General features: G+C 31.9%; 2 protein-coding genes across 3 annotated transcripts in view; both read right to left on the reverse strand.

Moving 5' to 3' along the window:
- The window catches only part of LOC129906842 (elongation factor Tu), a 153674-nt gene that overhangs the window by 73906 nt on the left and 66795 nt on the right, over positions 1 to 12973 (reverse strand). The gene's annotated exons all lie outside the window — the stretch shown is intronic.
- On the reverse strand, positions 2440 to 12608 carry LOC129906839 (RNA-binding protein spenito). 2 transcript variants are annotated; one of them, XM_055982784.1, is made up of 3 exons: positions 12454 to 12608; positions 4134 to 6548; positions 2440 to 2604 (listed from the first exon to the last, which is right to left on the reverse strand). In XM_055982784.1, exon 2 carries the CDS (start codon positions 6458 to 6460, stop codon positions 4148 to 4150), a length of 2313 nt encoding a protein of 770 aa, XP_055838759.1. In that variant the 5' UTR covers positions 6461 to 6548; positions 12454 to 12608; the 3' UTR covers positions 2440 to 2604; positions 4134 to 4147. The 2 variants fall into 2 exon arrangements, with proteins under 2 accessions (XP_055838759.1, XP_055838760.1); XM_055982785.1 differs by lacking the exon at positions 12454 to 12608 and adding an exon at positions 12113 to 12442.

Raw genomic sequence — 12973 nt, forward strand, 5'->3', positions numbered from 1 at the left:
TGATGATGATGATGTGATTTATGTACAGTGTTGTGATAAATAACAAGAGTGATGTTCATTTTTCTATAAACTTTCATGGCCGTGAAATTTGTCATATCTTTCACATAAGCTATTAAGGCTAGCTTTAGAAATTGCTGAAATAAATAAACTTATTGATATTTGCAGCTCATGTGCAAGGCAAGTGATGATGTATGCAAGTGCACAGATACTTTTAATTTCTTTAAACTGGTGTCAAATGATAATACAAAACTTTTTGATAATACACAAAGTTTTGTCACTCTCAACTCAGTTTCAAAAGAAACTGGTGTTCAATCAACCTTTTTGTGGGTGTGCATTGTGTAAAAATGTTAGTCTTAGATTTAATCTTTAATTTGTACATAAATGTATTTACCTGAGGCTTGAAACAAGAAATACTGATTAAACCTTCTAAATACTATTTGATTGTTTCTGAGATTCAGTTAAGACTGAACGACCAAACACTTCACTATTTTTTAACACAGAATAATTGGCTTACACATTTTGATCTTGTCACATGAATTTATAAATGTTAAATTAAGTATTTTCCTAAGCTTAAGAATCCTTTACTCACATAATCTTACCATTTTTGTCTCTCTTTAGCAAAACACAATTCAAAACACTCTTAATAGGAGATGTTTCAATTAAATACAGTCCCGAGACAAAGCACTAAAAATAATAGCCCCAGAAAAGAAAACACATTGTTTTGTTTGGAGAGATCTCAACCAATTAACTTCACTGTTGTTGCTGTTGTCATTTATAATGCTGTCTTATTTTATGCACCCAGAATGTTTTAACAACTCCACGCACACACAAATCACCAAAATAAAAAATTAAAAAATTTGAAATTTTCAATAAACACGACAGAAAAAAAAAACTCTCAGAGAGAATAACAAAGAAAGAGAACAATCAAAAACTTTTCTTATTATAATTATTTTAAACTTTATTCATAAATTTTCAATCCGATATATAGGTTGTATTTTATTCTTAGAAAGAAGCACAATATTCTACAAAATATTCTCTCTGTTTTTTATGTTCACATCAACTTCAACTACACAATAAAACTATAGTTCTTTTAATTTTTTTTTTGCAAAGTACAATCAATTATGACCAAGACAAGAAAAATATAAAACATATGCAAAAAAGTTGTTTGTAATTTTTTTTTTTTCCAAAAAATGGGTAAAAATGTTTGTGTTCTTGTTCTTACACATCTCTTCTTCTTCTTCTTGCAAACAGATGTGAGTGTTTATTTATTAAACTAAAACTGAAACTTGAATTTGTTGTCATGTGCTCTTGTATGAAATGGCAATTATTAAGAAAACAATGTAACATTTGCAAAACCTTTTCAGATAAAACAATTTTGGAACAAATGCTACATGGCGTTCTGATACTGCCCAGTAGTCGGGAGGAATTCCATTGAAGGGATTTGAATGTCATACACTTTCATTGATTGACATTCTTCTGCACTTTCTGCACTAACTTGCACTGCACACCGTTAATCAATTTAAAAAAAAAAGGCTAAACAAATATTTTTAAACAAATAAAACAACAAATTTTGATTTTGAATTTAAAAATTCAAAGAGAAATTAATTTTTGGCGGCATTCGTATTCACAATCTCTCACAACTAGATTACATAGATACTGAATCGTATGGGGAGAAGAAACAACAATTTGATTCTCTCCAGATCCCACTTCTGAAACTTTCACAACTTATTGTTAAACAAAAGATTTTTTTTTAATTAAATGGTTTTTTGAATGCAAATTTGTTGCATGCAATTTTTTGTCGCCATCACTTTTTCAATCATGATTTTTATAAACTGTGAGAAAAACAATCATCAAAGGTTTGGTTTTGAGGGGGTTTTCAGAGGAAAATCTTCCAAGAGAACAGAAGCACATCACGTTTTGTTTTGGTTTTTGTTATATTGAGAGGAAAACAACTACGTCAATTATTTAACGAAAACTAAGCACGTCATCATAAAAATCACAAGAACATTCAATTTTGTTTTCTTCAATTTGTTTTAAAAATTTTAATTTTTTTTTTTCACCACGAATACTATTCATTATCATAAATCACCTAGTGTACTTTTGTTGAAACGAGCACAGATTTTTTTTTGTTCTTAATTTTTCTAATCAAAAATTTTTAAAAAAATATTAAGTTAAGTTTAACACAATAATATTATAGAGAGAAATAAAATTTTTAGTAAATTTTTAGTTCGTGGTTTTAATGGAAACAATTTCAAACAGGAATCGTCGGTCAATATTTGAAGTCTACTCACTAAACTGCACATTAATTATATTTTCTTTGTTTTTAATTTTAAAATTAAGAACTTTTTTTTATACAAAACTTTTTTTTTTTTGCTTTTTTCTATTCTCACAAACATTCACTTCTTCTTGTTGGTGTAATATAATATTATTATAGTAATATTTTTTTTTTAATTTATAGCTTTTATTGCTATAGTTTATATAAATTTATAAAATAAATGAAAAAAAAAATACCGTCGAATATGAACGTTCTCTAACACCTACTACATTATCTCTACAAATTAGAGATTTTTGTTCATTAATTTGACCCACCAAAGCGCAAGAGATCTGAAATGAAATTAGATTATAAACAATTAATTAGTTTATTGATTAATATTGTAATATATAAAGTACACATTGGAAGGATATAAGAAAAAGGAAAAGTAAAGTTAATACAAATCAAATCAATGTGTTAAAAGGGTCAAAATTAACAATGTCGTTTGAGAAGAAAGGCATATTATACGTAATAGGTCAATTTTTGTTATTTGTGAAATATAAAAATTGACTCTGCTTACTAAGAAGCTTCTTGTTTAAATGTTTTTTTACACAAAGGGATCACACTGCAAATTAACTAATAACCCTTATACACAAAATTTTATTCATATAAAAATCAGCCCGTGCTCTGATTTTTTTTATTGGTTTGCCAGGAGTTATGACCAAACAATGAGTTTCGCCCTGGCACAAACGTTGGGCCATCGGTTGAATTTTATTTTTTTTTTTCTAATTTCTTATCCATTACAATACATATGTATAACAAAATATTTACATCGTATTATAATTGTTATTTTGTTTTTTTTTTTTCAATAAGTCAGTCTAAGTGGAATTTTCCAACCGTATTTTTTATTTTTTTATATTTATTTTTATTTTTTTTATATTTATTTTTATTTTTTTATATTTAGTTTTACTTTTTTATATTTATTTTTACTTTTTTAATTGATTTTTTTTTATTTTAATTTGAATATTTAAATTTTAATTGTTTTTAGGTCGAGTTTCACTATAAATCGAAGTTTTATATAAAATTTTGAGTTTTGAACTTTGTTTTCATGAAATAAGTCGAGTTTCTCTTTTTTTTTAATTTTTTTTTTTAATTTATTTTTTTTTTTAATTTTTTTTTTAATTTATTTTTTTTTTTTAATTTTTTTTTTAATTTATTTTTTTAATTTTTTTTTTAATTTATTTTTTTAATTTTTTTTTTTAAATTTATTTTTTTAATTTTTTTTTAATTTAAAAAAAAAATTTCTTTATTTTATTTTTATTTTAATTTTTTTTTATTTAATTTTTTTTATTAATTTTTTTTATTTAATTTTTTTTATTAATTTTTTTTATTTATTTTTTTTTTTATTTAATTTTTTTTTTATTTTTTTTTTTTTCATTTTATTTTATTTTATTTTATTTTTTTTATTTTATTTTTTATTTTATTTTTTTTTTATTTTATTTTTTATTTTATTTTTTTTAGTCTCAAATTTTGTAGTCCTATATTTTACACAATTCCAAAAAAATATATTGTCACCATTATAAAGAGACTTTTTTCCACCCACTTTTTTATAAATTGTTATTTCTTTTATTTGTGTAGTGCCAAATTCGCACCTGTGTGCGAAATTACAAAATTTACTACAAAAGTTTAAAAAAAAAAAATGAATGAAGTGTTAGAATTTAAGATTCTATCAACGTTAAATTTTTTTCTTCGTTCGACACGTTACTTTCAACTACATAATTTTAACAGATAGAAAACAAAAAGAATTTTATAAAAAGTAAACAAAGTTCACATAGGAGTTTATCAAAATTAACAATAAATATTATAATTTAATTAAAATTACCTCTTTACAATAATTTAAGCAGTTCCTCCGCGCACTACGACAATCACCAAATGATCTTCCTTCAAACCATCCTCAGTGACACTGTGGCAGGTTCTCTTTAAGAGTTCTGTTGAAAAATCACATGGTGGGAATGCATACAAGACTCCTGTGGCCTCTGTTTCTTTGTTCAGAAGCGATATTACACCAGCTGCTTCCTTTTGTTTCAAATACGAAACCAAGTTGCGAAGTGGACGTGTCTGCACACCACCAGCTGCATCATCAGCTGGAACAACAGCTGTTGGAGCGGCCAATCCTAGGAAGATCGCATGCGATGAAGAAGAAGTAATTCTCTTTTGAACATCCTCCAGTTTAGGTGGATCCAAACGCAGACGTTGTGTAATACGCAGATTGTGCTTGCCATCTTCGTCACGCATCAGAGAATCAACAATATCAGAATCACCATCGGTGAGATGGAATTTGGCAGGGAAGAGAGAACTTTTAAGAATTAATGAGCCTTCCCATAAAGTGCTGCATTTTCTAGAAATGTCTGTGAGTGTGCGAGCAGCACTCAAAGCTCCATTACGTCTCGTAGATGAATCTGAATCCGAATCGGGACTGCGACGCCTGGGAGAACGAGATCTCGATCTATCAACACCAGGTTCTCGTGATCCTGAACGAGCTCTGTCAAATTCTCCGGGTGGTGGTCGACGCCATTCATCTTCTGTTGCACCGGCTGGTGGTGGTCGATGTACATCATTGTGATAGCCGCCACGATACGCTCCTCGTCCGCGATAAACACCACGACCGCGGTGTCCTCCACGCGGTGGATACGGATGATGGTAATGTGGTGCTGGATGGTGATAAGGTGCCATTTCATCGTAGTGCGGATCATGATAGTCATATTCTCCGCGTCTGAACTCACCGCCCTCTTCATATGGAGCTGGTGTCGATGATTTTGCTTTGAACGCAGCAGATACGGCTCCAGCAATTTCTGAAAAATCAGTTCTTAAACGTTTTCCGGGCCCGCCAAGTGGGAAGCCACGCATTTCCTTCATTGCTGTGGTTGCTGCCTCAACGGATTCATACTGAATGTAAGCACATGTGTCGCCCTTTTGATATTCAATTTTTTTAATTGCTCCAAAACGATCAAATTCTCGCTCCAACTGTGTAACAGAAGTCCATGCACCCAGACCTCCAACCCAAATGCGAGTTGCTGGTGTTGCCTTTCCATAACCAATTTTACACTGGAATTTTCCAATATACTGGCCGGATAGTTCGAGCTTTGCCCTGTGAGCCATATCAAGATTTTGATATCTAACAAATGCAAAGGCATTGCCTGTGCCGGGTGGAGGGCGTTTGATGTCTATATCCTCAACGATGCCATACTTGCCAAAGATGCGACGCAATTCTTCATCTGAGATATTGACCTCCAAGTTTCCAGCGAAAAGGGTTCGGGTAGCAAGCGGATCGTCTTCGGGCTGAACGTGATGCAAGTAGTTGGGGAATTTGTCTTTCTTACTTTCGGGCTTCTCATATGGGATATGTGGCCTAGGCACCATATGCCTAGGCATATAGTGATGCGGTGGCGGATGCATGTGAGGTGGCACGTGATGCATTGGTGGCCCACGGGGAGGAAGATAGTCGTGATGTACGACAGGGCGGAATTCTCTGGGATGATGCATCGGTCCGGGCGGTGGTGGTCCATAACGATCATAAGGGTCGATAGGAGGACGACGCCTCTCTGGTGGCCCAGGTGGAGCTACCGGTGAGCGAGGATAATAATGAGAATGTCGATCATACTCCGGTGGAGGAGTAATTGATCGAGGACGAGCCCGATATTCATTGCGCGATGATGACTCATAAACTGGCTCAACTAACGCAATTTTGTCATAAAGTATGACACGGGGTTTATGATGCTTAGCTTCGCGGGCATCCTCTGGTGTACGGAAGCACACATATGCCACGCGTTCGTCCAAGTCATGAGATATTCTAATACTGAAGTCTCCAAACTTCTTATAGTCCCTGTAAAGAGTTTCCTTGATGAATTCATCGGAAGCTTTCGGATGTAGTGCGCTCACGCATAAAACTTTATAAGTTGGCCTATCGGCCTGAACTCGGACATAATCTTCGCGATGCGGTGGTGACATGTATCGTCCTCGCGGACTTGGTGAACGTGCCATGCGGCGGCGCAAACGATCAGGCGACATGCGCTCATCAGAACTTCCTCCATTATCGTAACGACCCATACTTCCTCTACGTTTATTTCTTGGTGAATCGCGCGATGCGCTACGTTTCATATTATGAATTTTAACAGTGATTCGATCAAGTTCAGCCTCCCGATTACTCATGAGCTGAATTGGCAACTATGCTATTAAAAATTGAATTTTAATTGATATCGTTAACAACAACAATGCGTTCAATAATCAATTTGTATTCCTGTAATGAGAAGAATTTAAAGCAAAAATTATAAAAGGGATGTTTTTTTCATATCCTAAATAACTTTAATCAAGAATTGACTTAAAACAAAACATACACAAAGCTCTTAAAAGAAAACACTGATGGAAACGACAATATATGTATATCTTCAGCATGAAATCGCCAAACGGATTTTACAAAATTAAAAACTGAACTGTAAGCCCTTCATTCAAATTACAAAAACAACATTTTATTTTTTAGTTTTTATACCGTCGCGACGGGCCGGTCGTCGGCACAAAACCAAAACCGCGAATCTGCATTTTTGGACATTTTCATTTAACTTGTTTTCGTTCCCTCTGTTCACTGCGTCGCGGTCGACCAATATGCTCTATCTGTTGCCTAGGAGCCTAAACTATCAATGTCCGTTGCACGAACTTCCATGAGTTTGCACGAGTTTCCAAAACTTTGAAGCCGTTTTTTTCAATTCCTAATTTGTAGAATCAGGGCGTTCAAGCTTTTTGTTTTGGTCATGTATCAGGTTGTTTTTCACAGCAGAAAACTACCTAATAAAAGCAGAATAAATCATCATGTCATGAATTTTCCTGACAATCGGTCATAATTGGATCGTTTATTTAGAAGTTAAAATGCCATTAGATAGTGCTCAGTAAATACTACAAGACCTCATCATTAGTTTTTGACATAATTTTGACATAAAGTTGACATGTGCCGTTTTTCCCCTGGGCCCTTCATTTTAATATACCTACTCATGATCCAATTTAACGCATGATTTTACTGAACAAATCTCTTATTAGTTTATAATTTCAGTAGTATGGTTCTTTTATCAGATGATAAATTCAAGGGATGGACGATGGAATGAAATGTGTGTGAATGTTTGGGGAGAGATTTGCTAAAGTCAACAAGAGAACCTTATAGAGGTTGGTCATACATTTTCCTGTGGTGGAATGTGCTTTACAACACGTACGGAGTTAGTGAGCTTTGGTTTCATAATACCAAGGTTTTCATATAACATTTTTGACCCTTCAACAATAAAGTAATTTATTGTTTGTTGTTGTTTACAGCATAAAATGTTTAATCAGTAAAATACTGAGTATTTCAAAAACATGGCTAGTGATGTAAGTATCAATTATGTATTTTTGATTTGGGCTTTTATGATCATTGAGTTTTTAAAGCATAAAAGACTAATCCATTAATTTTCCCGACGTTTCGTTTGGTTTTTTGCCAAAATCTTCAGGGGTTTTTAATTTTGATTAGACCTTGAACAGCTTTTGTTTTTTCTATCTTAAATTTATCACATTTATACTCAAATTAAAAATTTTGTTTGTTTGGAATTTTTGTTGCAACGGTGAATTGAAAATAAGATGGACTATCTCATAAAACCCCACGGGTAGCTTCCGATTGAATGGGATATAAATCCAACACCACTAGGTAAGCAGTCAAGACTATCTAGTTGCTTATATTAACACTTCGTCGTCTATATTAAAATCTAGAGTTTTTCAGAAAAGCGATTTGAAATATTTTTTTTCTTAAAAAAATTAATTTTCATCTAGAGTTCATCGGAGGAGCTAAAAGTTTTAGAACAAAAAAAAAAATAGAGAGACTTATGTACATACAGAAAACCTCGTAACTCCACTTTTTTTCAAAAATGACTTTTGAATGCCATTCTTTAGAAAATATGTCAGCGGAGCAACCCAGAAAATTTGGGGTCATTCCGAAAACTCTAAATAGACTTAAATTCAAATTTTGCACAGCGCGTTTCTTCCCAACTACTCTGTTGTTTGTTTACTCTTTCGTCTCTCCTGTAAAATTTTGATTTTGGGAGTTACGAGGTTTTCTCATGAGACCGACGATATGTATGTCGTTTCGCATAAAAATAATTACTATTCTTATGTTTTTTTTTTTTTCAAAGTGTCGTTTTGCGTTAAAATGAAACCAATAATTTTGTTTATTAACAGGGATGGCAGGTACGGTACCTTAAGTGCAAAACAACATTATTCCCTCAAACCTTCAGTTTAAGAAGTATTTAAATGAAAGCTTGGCCAGAAAACAGGTTATTGTTTTGTGATTATTTAATTTAGTACTACTATCAAAGCACTTCTGTTTGCAGATGATATAGTGATTCTAGCTCATTCACCGGATACGATTTAACTGATGATCAATCGATTATGCGAATACTGTGCCAAATGGAACCTAGTGGTCAACCAAGAGAAGTCGAAGATAATGATCTTCAATAGAGGGAGAGGCAGACTACGAGCAAATGAGAAGTGGCACTACAATAACGAAAGACTTGAAGTTGTCAGTGAATACAAGTACCTTCGAGTGATCTTCACCTGCAATTTAAAAATGGAAAAGCACTTAAAAGATAAACTTGCAAAGGCAAAAACTGCAATAAACTCCACTTGGAAGATGTGTTTCTCCAAAAAATACCTTAACCATAGCACAAAATTTAAAGTTTTTGAATCAGTTGCAGAATCAATCACGCTTTACGCAGCGCAAGTATGGGGAGTTCAGCAATAAGATGAAGCTGAAAAACTTTTACGTTTCTACTTAAAACGCATGTTCAGGCTACCATCGAACACACCAAACTATGCGTTGAACCTGGAAACTGGATTATCAGCGTTATTCATAAAAACACTTAAGTTACAGTCTGATAACATTATAAAGGTCTTAAACATGGATGAAGATCGACTTCCGAAAAAGATCATGATGATAACAGTGAGCAGAAAAGTTGGATGGTACGATGAGTGGCTGGATCATGCACGTTTGTGTAATCTCGATCTAAACCTAGATAATTTACGAGATCATTTCCACCACAGATATAAACTGCAGGAATGAGTATGAAAGTGAGGCAAGAGGATCCCTTTACAGATCGGTGTACAGTAGATTCAACTATAACCTTCAACATGCAAACTACTTCCGAGACGAACTAGGCGTAGAATCCATCTCAATGATGCTAAGACTGAGGGTAGAACTTCTTCCTCTCAATTATAGGCCACACTGAGATGACCTTCCAATATTGTGCAATATACAGGGTGTCCCAAAAGTAATGGATCAAACGAAATATGCTGATAGGCCAACTTTAGGGCTCTCAGAATTTGGTAACTTGTTCATCCCAAATCTTAACGGTTTTCGATTTAATGCAGTTTTTGTAAAATTTCGATAAATCCCGACTTTACAGCAGTATTTTGCTTCCTCGGCTCATAATTGTTTTTTACAATTCTTTCACTAAAACATTGCCTAATAATAAGAAATAATTAATTAATCAAAATATTTTTTATTTCATTCGCCATTTTGCTGCAAATGAATTAACAGTTCCATGTTTTATGAAAACTCAATTTCTCACTTTTATTTCAGAGCAACACCCTGAACAAATTTTTTATGGTCTGACCCTGGTTTATTAATTTGAAAACTTTCCGTGTTATTGCAGATTTCAAAAATGTATAAAAGTTCCAAAGATGAAATTAGAACGAAAGATATTACAATTTGAATGCAAAAAAACAGAGGTTTTCAGAGCAAAATAACAAACAAAAATCGAGGCTTTTATTCAAAAAGAAATAAACAAACAACAGTCGAGAAAATTTGTTTATTTTTCTTTGTTATTTTTCTCTGAAAGACCCTGTTTTGTTGCTTTTAAATTGTAATATCTTTAGTTCTAACTTCAACTTTGAAAACTGTTATACATTTTTGACAACTGCAATAACACGGCAAGTTTTCAAATTAATAAACCAGGGTCACACCATACAAATTTTGTTCAGGGTGTTGCTCTGAAATAAAAGTAAGAAATTAAGTTTTTATAAAACATGGAACTGTTAATTTATTTGCAGCAAAATAGAGAATGAAATAAAAAATATTTTGATTAATTAATTAGTTCTTATTATTAGGCAATGTTTTAGTGAAAGAATTGTAAAATACAAAAATCAATTATGAGCGGAGGAAGCAAAATACTGTTGCAAAGTCGGGATTTATCCAAATTTCGCAAAAACTGCATTAAATCAAAAACCGTAAGGATTTGGGATGAACAAGTTACCAAATTCTGAGAGCCCTTAAGATCCCCTATCAGCAAACTTCGTTTGATCCATTACTTTTGGGACACCCTGTATGTAACACAGCAGAAAGACAAGACATATTTAATTTTATGGGTAGATGTCCGACTCTTCGCGAAACAAGGCGACATTCCTTCGGTAAAGATACGCTTTCAACGCAACAAGTTCTGAATATATTGAAAGAATTGACAGAAGAGCTATTACTTTTTTGTAAAACAGGTCTTAGTTATAGAGATAGAATATTAAATGCTAGCTTCTAATATTTCAAGTAAATTATTAGTGATTAATTTTATTTTTCTTTAAAAATATGTCTTATTTAAATTTAAAAAAATGTTTGTTAATTTCATAAACAGTACCAATCGGCAGACGGCATAGCCATGCCATAAAGATTTTGTAAATGTAAATTGTTATATACTTATGTTGTTAATAAATAAAATCATTTTAATCTAAAAATCTAAAGAAGGCATGTTTTCGTGAATTTTGTATGGTGACACATAAAAAAGGGCTTATTTGTTATTGTAAAATAAAAACTAAAATGTAACAAATTTGAAGCTTTACCTGGTAAATTATGTGCTGAAATATTGTTCAAAATGTCCAATTTCATAACGTGAGTTGTTAGGAAAAGGCTTTAAGGTTTGGAACACTGATATTTACTTATAAAACCTTCATAAATGAAGTACCTATAAAAATACTCATAACTTCGTCGATTTTGCCCCAATGGACTTAAATTAAATGACAATATTTTTGAGATACATATGTACATATGTATGCATTCAGCTCAAAAATAAATAAATAAAAGCAAAAAAAAAATTAATACTTATATCTCTTATTGCCATTATTGCTTGCTTCAATGTTTTAAAATCGGAAATATAAAATTTGGCCCTTATCTAAGTCTGTCTACCAAACTACCAACGGAAGGTAATCTCTAAGTAAGTATCGTTCTGTAGACCAAACACTTTTAGATGTACTTTTCAACTTTTAAATAATTATTTTTTATACGTAATTGGTTTTTACATTTCTCGGAGTGGGTGCAAGTGGACTTAGACCATCTTTTCTCTTAACTATTCAGAAACTCAAGCAGAAAATAATATTTTAGTTATTTCGCTACTTGGATTGGCTATTGTTAAACTACTACAGACATTTTAAGATCCCTTTATCTTCGCTATAAAAAAAAAAAACTCATAATATTGTCGGCACCAGCGAGGTGTACCTTTCCATCGAAGCGGAAAGTTCTCTAATTTCATACGAATCGGAGAAGTTTTGCTTTTCGCCAGAACACCTCAAACAAATCATGAATTGTATGAAATTGAGGAATTTTTCGCATCGATGGACGCCTTGCTTATATACAGTGTATCTTGAGCAAAACTTAAGAATTTTTAAATTTATGCATTTTAAAAGAATGTGGATATGCACATACTTTTTATAACATTGATATCAAGAACTTAAGATTAATTTCTTACTTATTTTATTTATTATTATATTAAATAAAACTTGTCTACAGATTTTAATTTTATGGATACATACACATTCTTGAATATAGAAAAAAAAGAAGTGCAGAAGCACTCTGATTTCAAGAAAACAAGAAGAAATCATCACTTTAATATTATTAAAATAAAACAAATACAGAAAGCATACACATTTTTTTCACAATTTTATAATTTTTTCTCAATATTAACAATACATAAAAATTTAAGTAAAATATATGTAATTTCCTTTCTTTTATCAAAATTAAAAAAAAAAATTTCCACCAAGAACTCAAAATGGCGTCTCACAATCACCACCAAGCATTATACACACCGCACACACAGCAATCCAACAGAAATAAAAAAATTCAATTTTATCATCAATTTACAAATCACACTCACCATTTAATTAGTTTTAATGAAAATTTCAACAAAAATAAATAATTTTATTATATTTAAATTGGTAAAATGATGAGTTTTTGATGAGATATCTACAATTAAAATTTCCCGCAGAAAATATTACTTTCTTTTGCCGAAAAACTATTTCATAAAATGAAAGAAGCCAAAGCTGCCGTTGTCGGTTGTCGCCGCCAACGAAAGATGCCGGCTCATAGCGCATGGCTCGATTTTTTTTTTTTTTAGTATTTTTGACATTAAAAGTAACGAGTTAAGAGAACGATTACACTTCTGTTGTTTTTACAAAAATTCAAAAAATGTACAAATCTACAACATTCAAGAGCACAGTACACATAAAAAGGTAATATATTCCGAACTGACATTGGTCGCCAAATTGTCAAAACATGACAATTTGGCGACCAACGTCAGCTATCGAATTCTTATTTGTTTTAAAATACCGACGAAAAACGCACAAAAACCGAAAAACCATGCACAACACTAATTTTTTAGGAAAATTTGTTATTTT

This window comes from Episyrphus balteatus, chromosome 1, assembly GCF_945859705.1.
Source record: "Episyrphus balteatus chromosome 1, idEpiBalt1.1, whole genome shotgun sequence".
Lineage (NCBI taxonomy): Eukaryota > Metazoa > Arthropoda > Insecta > Diptera > Syrphidae > Episyrphus > Episyrphus balteatus.